Source organism: Lampetra planeri, unplaced genomic scaffold (assembly GCF_965212315.1).
Source record: "Lampetra planeri unplaced genomic scaffold, kcLamPlan1.2.h2 scaffold_1154, whole genome shotgun sequence".
In the NCBI taxonomy this organism is placed as follows: Eukaryota; Metazoa; Chordata; class Hyperoartia; order Petromyzontiformes; family Petromyzontidae; genus Lampetra; species Lampetra planeri.
This window is the reverse complement of record NW_027613867.1, coordinates 24529-32601: the sequence shown is the minus strand read 5'-3', so window position 1 is coordinate 32601 and position 8073 is coordinate 24529. Positions and strand designations below refer to the sequence as shown.

General features: G+C 41.3%; 1 protein-coding gene across 1 annotated transcript; it reads left to right on the top strand.

Moving 5' to 3' along the window:
- Positions 1-621: 621 nt before the first annotated feature.
- On the top strand, positions 622-7379 carry LOC144738765 (cdc42-interacting protein 4 homolog; the record flags this gene model as incomplete). The annotated part of the gene is given in 19 exon segments (XM_078621763.1): positions 622-737; positions 833-886; positions 983-1127; positions 1222-1287; positions 1404-1475; positions 1478-1510; positions 1739-1862; positions 2015-2121; positions 2123-2167; positions 2497-2595; positions 2597-2659; positions 3614-3633; positions 4066-4121; positions 4608-4636; positions 5763-5872; positions 6445-6577; positions 6685-6751; positions 7066-7161; positions 7234-7379. Coding segments are annotated over 19 exon segments (1581 nt in total), but the record flags the coding sequence as incomplete, so codon positions are not given.
- Between the last annotated feature and the right edge of the window lie 694 nt (positions 7380-8073).

The window sequence follows — 8073 nt, the reverse complement described above, 5'->3', positions numbered from 1 at the left end:
GTAGATCTATAACCTGACTGATGTTACCGGAGAACTGTTTTTACAAACTGAATGTCAAACATATACAATCATAGCATATATAAATGTTTTCAAAGACTGTTTGACTGTATGAAGTTATATTGCTTATAAACTGGACAAGATAAGAAACTTTGTAACATCATTAAACTATGTGATCCTTTTTCTTTTTTAAAAATGGCCTCCACCAAATGATTTATCAGTCAACTGTAATAAATGTGTTGAAGGTTATGGATATGACTCTGAGCCTCAATCCAAAAAATGTCCCTTGTCAGTGTCCATCGATAAGAATACGTATGACGTATATGATTTTTGGATGCTCACACTACTTTCTGTTTGACACAAAGAGAAGTAGCTATCCAAGATGGCCGACTGTAAATCCACATGACAATGTCAACATGCAACCTGAAATTCTGATTACATGATGGTGTTTTCAGCCTTTCATTTTCAATGAAGTCACTCAAGAGCTTTGCGCTGTACACAGTTTGAGTCCAGTCTGATCTATTTTTGCGAATAATCAAGTAATCATCTGACAATTGATGATAGAACCAATCATGATATGCCGCTCTAATGAACACATGCTGTTTTCTGCCGCTGCTCTCGCAGGATCAGTATGATGTCATCGACAAACACACACAGTGTGGTCTTGATTTGGTGGAGCGGTACATCAAGTTTGTGAAGGAGCGGACAGAGATCGAACAGAGCTATGCCAAACAACTCAGGTGTGTTTTGTGTCTTTGTGAGTTTGTTCTCGCTGTGGAGGCCCCATTTCAAGTTGACATTAATGTTCTTCACATGTTTACGTTTCTTTGAACAGGAGTCTAACAAAAAATACGCCAAACGAGGGGAGCAAAGAGGAGCAAGACTGCAAGTGAGGAACTATTGTTTCATTTTCTTTTTCTTTGTATTCCATTCCATTCCATATGATGCAAGTACACACCGCCCCCCTGCCCCCGTCTTCTTACAGATTCAGCAATCATGGATCATTCCAGGAGATCCTGAATGAACTGAACGATTACGCCGGCCAACGGGAGCTCATAGCTGAAAACATGATGACCGGCATCTGTGTCGAACTCACAAAGTACCTCCAGGACCTCAAACAAGAGCGCAAACAGTGAGGAAGAGGGCGGAAGACCACGTGGGGGTTGGTGTGGGGGGGGGTCACTGTGATTTATCATAGCACATTTACTGCAACCTCTTGCTTCCCAGCACCTGTCTGATGCCAAGAAGAGCCAGCAAAATTTAGAGAGCAGCTTAAAACAACTTGAAAGTGTAAGTCACCTGTGGTTTGTGCTGACAAACCATATGAAGAACATTGAACTGCAATCATAATAATTTGGGTGAACTTATCTTTTAACAAAGCTCAATGTGTATCATGGATATTGCAGACAAAGAAGCGATATGCCAAGGAATGGGCAGAGGCTGAAAAAGCATCTCAACAAGCAGAGAAAACAGAGCACTGACCTCAATGCCCACCAAGCTCGATGTCGAGAAAGTAAACACACCGTTTGATTCTTTTTTTCCACAGAAATTTTCCGAGAAAAAGTTTCACTCCTGCTGTTTTCTTGTCCTACCTCGTATCCTAATGTCTCCCCCTGTTCGCCCTCCATCTCCTGTCATATTCCTTCCTCTTTGCATTTTTGTTTTGCATTTTCTCCTGTCTGCATCCTTTCATGTTCCACTCCCTCTGTCTTCTGTTTGTCCGTCTGTTCTTGTACTGAAGGCCAAGCAGCATTCGCATTCCCGCACACACACGGCGGAGGAGTGCAGGAATGACTACGCAGCACAGCTCCAGAAGTATAACAAGGAACAGAACTACTTCTACTACACAGAGATACCGCAGATTTTCAACGTGAGACACTAACTCGCAGCAATACACAATTCCTGGATGCACTTTGTGCTGGTTTTCCTTTTTCAAAATACACTGTGTAGACGCAGACACAGTGAACCCTCAAAAAATGTAAGGACGGTGTAACTTGTGTGTATATTTGTGTATTGAACAGAAACCTACAGGACATGGATGAGCAGAGGATCCGGCGGCTGGCAGAGGGTTACTGTCAGTTCTCAGACATTGAGAAGAATGTTCTACCCATCATCTCCAAGTGTTTTAGAGGGTATCTCTGCAGCAGGAGCGAAAATTGATGAGAAACAGGCAAGTGGTTGTTTGACTGTTTGAATTGAGGGAAAATTCATTTGTACATGAAAAGATGTTATAATAATATAACGATAAACATAATGCAAAACATGTCCTCTTAAAGAAAAGACTTAACTTGGCTTTCCTTTTCATTTTCCATTGCACTTAAAGGACCAGTAAGTAAGAGTGTTTTGATTGTTGTTTTAGCATCGCTATAGCAACCTACAGTTACCTAAAGAGGTAACGTTATCGTTTTCTTACTGGTCGGTTGAAATTGTTGATAGACACACTCACATATCAAAGAGAAGAAAGCAGTATCTGTTTTACAAAACAGTATCTTTCTGTAGGACTCCATCCTGTTCATAGAGCAGCATAAGTCTGGCTTCGAGCGAGCAGGAGATCTGGAGTTTGAAGATTACACACAGGGCATTAAACCCGCAACCTCCTGACTCAAGCCTCAACCCCCCGAAAGTGCGCACCAAGCTCTGGCCTTTCAGCAAGCGGCACAAGGTGAACATGCACGCTGTCCACATTTGATTAGCATTAGCACAAGAACCAAAGCACGGAATTGTTGACGTTGTTGAGTGAGATTCAGGTTGAGATTGTTGAATTGTTGACGACCAGCTAACTTCAGTGTTCACCAAGTAACATCTAGGTACATTTAGTCTTATAGCGCTCTTAGTCCGTTTCTGTCAGCTGACAGTTGAGTTTTAACAGCGAGACACCTGAACAAAACACAATGTTGACTGAGGCCGTGTGTCCACATGGAGACGACTTGGTGTAGTCACCAAGGTTTTTTTATCGTATGGACATTTTGTCCACATGGAACCAGTATTTTGGAGCCCGAACACAATGATTTTGAAACTGGGTGCCAGAGTGAACAAATCTGAAGATGCCACCCCTTTTCACATCTTTCCTGAACCGATGATGCCATGTCCCACCTGTCCCTTAACCTGCATGTACTACAACAACAACAACAACAACAACAACAATGGTGGACTGCTATGTTGCATTGGTGCTGCAGAAGCTACTTAGCATGATTTGTCTTTTTGTAAGTCCACGCAAATGTCTTCTTTTTCGTTTGATTCCTATTTACTGCCATGTTCTTTGTGTGTTTCTTTATCGCACAAGTTTGCCACTCAGCACCTCTGGAATATGTACTACTGCATTTAAAAAGGTTTGGACACACATTTCATGAGACAATTCTGTGTTTATGATCGTCTTACTTTTTTAAAATGATTCTGCTTCGGTCTCCATGTGGACATGGTATTCTTCTCAGGTGCGGGGCTTAATTGCGCTTGTAATTCTTATGGGTGTGTTATGCATAGAGTAGCTAATATGAGCCAGATCCACTAGCCTCAAGGAGGAGAAAGTAACAGTACTTCCTTCGAATACCATGTCCTGTCTTTTTTAAAGTAACTATATCAAATCCTAAGAGGGTTTGTTTGTCAACTTTCTCCAAAGGCCATGGTCTCTTCAGACAAGTAGCTGACCATTGTATGTTGGAGGTGTCATCATGGCTATGACAACTTTTTTGACAACTTGATGCACAAAGACATCTAAAAGCAACAAAAACACCACAAATTCATCAACACACACCAAACTCAACACACATTCCTCTCTTGTCTTACTCCACCACCCTGCTGCCCCCGGGGGCGACTAATTCCTGTCTGCTGCACAGACTTGCCCAGAAACACCCCCTAGTTTTTTCTCTTTGTCCTCTTTTACACAAACATGCCTGCAACTCTGCCACTTTCTTCTTGTCGCTCATCAATAGGGTCCTTCTTCTCTGCTCTTCTTCCCCTTATTCCTCCACCCTTTTTTCTCCTGTATTCAGTTCGCCCCTCCGTCTTTCTCTCCCCCTTGTCCACCCCGACAGCCCCTTCCTCTTTTCTTTCCCCCTCTCTAAACTGCAGCGCCTCCCCTCTCGCTCTCTGTCTGAGGGAGTTGAATCGTTCAGTTCAAACCCCGGATTTCCACCTTTAAATTACACAAGACTCACCACGGTGAGTGAGCCCCTCCTCTCCACATCCAACCACCCCCCACCCCCACCCCCCACCAACACCACAGCCACCATTGTTTACATCCGTGTTCTGTGAATTCAGCCTGTCACATGATTGTCAGGTAAACATGCTGTGTTTTTATCCCACATTCTTTTCTTATTTTAGAAACATTGTTCAACTTTTCTAAAGTTTTCAACATTTTCTAAAGTTGTGTTTTCCATAAGCTGTTTGTTGTTTACCCGCCTCTTTCTTTCTGTCCAGATATCACATGCTGAAAAACACATGGTAACATTTACTACTGTTATCTAAGGGTCAAAAAGGAAAATGTTACAGGTGTTGGATTGTTTTTTTTTTTTTTTTTGAGATTCTACTAGAAGAGTAACTTCACACTGGATCTGCTGCACTGGCCTCTGCAGGCTGAAACTAGTAAAGGCCCGGTCACACCAGAAATATACTTTCTACTTCCAGAACACACAAGAGACTAGTGATGTAACAACCCCTGACAGAGCTGCAGAGAGCTACTGTAGTTACAGAGCTACAAAGCACCTGTACACGTTCTTCACGTCATCTACAGTATTAAGTTTTTATGACACTTATATTTTTCATTGTTATTTTTCAAAGTTTCAATCTGTTGTTGTGATACTGCAAATTTCTTATCCTATCTTATAAACTATGACTTCAATGTACTGTGTATCATTTAATACATAGTAACGTGTAATATTTATATCTAAAACAACTCAGCAACTGAGCAATTGGTTAACTAATTTGTTTCTGAACAAGAAATGCAGATCACAAACCTCCACCAAGTTGTGCAAGGTTTTGCACAATCCTCTTAAGAAACGCACATAAAACACACAAACAAGCCCAAGGTGAAACATCGCGTCCCCAGCGGGGGTATCCGCTTGCCAGCTGGCATATGGTGGAACCTGACAGTCACAATCACACAGCATGTGTGATGATATCCACACAGATTGTGGTGAAATACACCGGATTTCACTTTTATTCAATGCTTGGTGTGACTGGACCTTCACTTTTTGTAAACCTTTGACCAACATGATGCTGCTGCTGCTGCTGCTGCTGCTGCTGCTGTAGTGTGGATAAATCATAGACCTCTAGCTGGCAGTGCAAGCAAGATCATTCTGTGTGCAGTTTCTCTTTAATTCCCCAAATCAAATTCTTTTTTTTGGGAGAGGGAACTTTCCCGTTTCCTGGTACATAAGCCAGAGAACCATGCCTTTAACCTGTGATGTCAGAATTCAGTGTTTTTCTGTGCTTCAAATGGCACTGACATACTTGAGACACACATGTAAGTATACTTGGGAGTGACGTCACAGATTAAAGAAAATTCCTTATTACTGATGTTTGAGTTTTGTAACCTCAACAGCTTTGCTCATCCCATAATTGATCATAAATAATGTTCCATTCCTGCTGATCACCTCCACTGCTTTCATACCTTGGTATCCCTCTGTTGTCATGTGTTTACTCGAACGAGCACAAGTTGCAATATTATTTGACCATTTGATTATAGCTCTTACAATGATATAATGACCGGGGAGAAACATTTGGTGGTTAAAGTTGTTCTGTTGTTGTGGTTATGTGTCTGTTCGTAGCCACCTGCTGCAGAAGATTTCTCTCACCTTCCTCCAGAGCAGAGGAAGAAGAGGCTGCAGGCAAAGATTGATGAAATCTAAAAGATCTACAGAAGGCATCAGGACCAAAGGTGAAGGCATAAAAATGTAGACGCTAAACATTTGTTTTTGCTTTTGTTGACATTCATGGTCATTGGTCATCTTTTATGTCATTGACTGTAGCACCTGAGACTGTGACCTTGTGACTGAAAGGCCAAAATAATAATGACACAGTAATTATTATGATTCATTATGAAAAGCTTTCATGTGTATTTACTTATTATTCAGTGTGACAACATAATGTAGACGTTCTCTCTGCACCCCCAACTTCCTATTTTCGTATTTCCTTTCCTTACATACACACAATTCAACTTCACCCCTCTTTAACAAACAGACAATGGCCCAGTTCTAAGCAAGGGACACTGGTTTGAGAGTAGAGAAAAACACATAATCCTGACCAACAAGGTCAAGTAATATTTGGTGAGCGATGTGTTTTTTAACAGAACTAGGGAAATGTATAGTGTGAGGAGAACAAGGGTCTGAGAAGTTTTGGGTTTTTTGTTTTTTGTTTTTTTAAAAAGACTACTCATCCTCCTTGTCCCAATCATCAGCATTTAGGGAGAAACTAACAAACACTACTCCATTCTCTTCCATCTGACCTCAGTGAAGCATTGGAGAAAATGAAGGGTGTGTACGAGCAGAACCCACAGATGGGGGACCCCTCCAGTCTAGAACCACAGATCATAGAGACCTCCCACAATATTGGCCGTATGAAGGGGGAACTAACTAAATATGAGGTAAACAAAACACTGTTATATATACACATCTATCTATCTATCTATCTATCTATCTTTCTATATATATATATACATCTAGATATATATTTGTTTTTCAACAACAACAGACGTGGCTTTCCGAAGCTGTGGGAGAGAAGAATCGTCCAACACCATCAACAATAACACTCAGCACAGGTAAGGCCTGCATCTAAAGGAATTCACGTATCAAAATCCTCACCAGATCCTTTTTTTACTTCTCTAATAAGCCCATCTTCGTAAAATCTTACCATCAATCACAACTGTGATTTAAAGTTTCTTGTTCCCAAACTAAGTGTTTTCAAAGTAGAATAGTCCCTAGCAATGGTCTAGTTTTCGACAACAGCCTGATGTCGATATGTGAATCGATACTACTAATTTCCTGTAATACAGACCTGCCATTGATACTTTGTGTACCAGAATACATCATGAAAGACTTTTCTTGTCTCTGTGTATGTCCAGTATCGTAACAGCCGACCACTCCCAGAACATCTACGCAGACTTAGACGATGAGTTTGATGACATAGAGGCACCTATTGGCCAGTGCACGGCGCTCTACACTTTTGAAGGTACAGTACAATTTAATATTCACACCACTTGATTATTCTTCCAGCATCTGATCTTTGTGTGTTTGTTTGCAGGCAACAGTGAGGGAACTATATCTATTACGGACGGAGAGCTGCTGAGTATAATGGAGGAAGACAAGGGAGATGGATGGATGAGAGTCCTTCGAGCAAATGGAGAAGAGGGCTATATACCTTCGTCCTATGTCAAAGCTGCACAGTGATACACACTTGGAGCTTGTGATGGAAATGTCAGGAGCTGAAGGGGGAAACACAGTCATCTTCAGTAATTGGAGCTGCTCTCTTCATCGAACATCTCAGCCACTATGGCGAGATGAAAGTGATTGTGAAGCTTGTTGTCAAGTCTCATTGCAATATCATACACTTCCTGTTTCTGCTCACGATGCAGGAGATCCGAGACTGTCAGCCCGTCTGATCTTGGATTTTAACTTTTGAATGTATAACTGAATTTTGCCAAAAGATTTAGAGACAACTTGTATGACATATTCAGCAGCATTGAAGCCTGACAGTGTATTACTTGTGTCAGTACATCCACCCACTTGATATTTCCACCGCCTCTTCTAAAAAACCTGCTGAACCTGCTTTTCTAACACAATCCCCTCTTTCCTGATTGTATAATGTGATTCTGTGTAATGTGTTTTTTTTTAAGTACTTACTAACTGGATAAACACCACTATGCTAATGTGCACAAATTATAAATCTAAATGTTTAAGGTTTACAATGTGAATTTTCAGAACTAAAGGAACAGCACAGCAACAACATGTATCAATGTTTTCAAGATGAAACTCCACAAATCGAAACCCGCAGGGTTGCAGCCACTGTGCAGCTTCAGACATCCTTGTAGCACTGATCGAGGTCCTGGAATTGGATCACTGCTGGAGTGCAAATGTGAGCGAT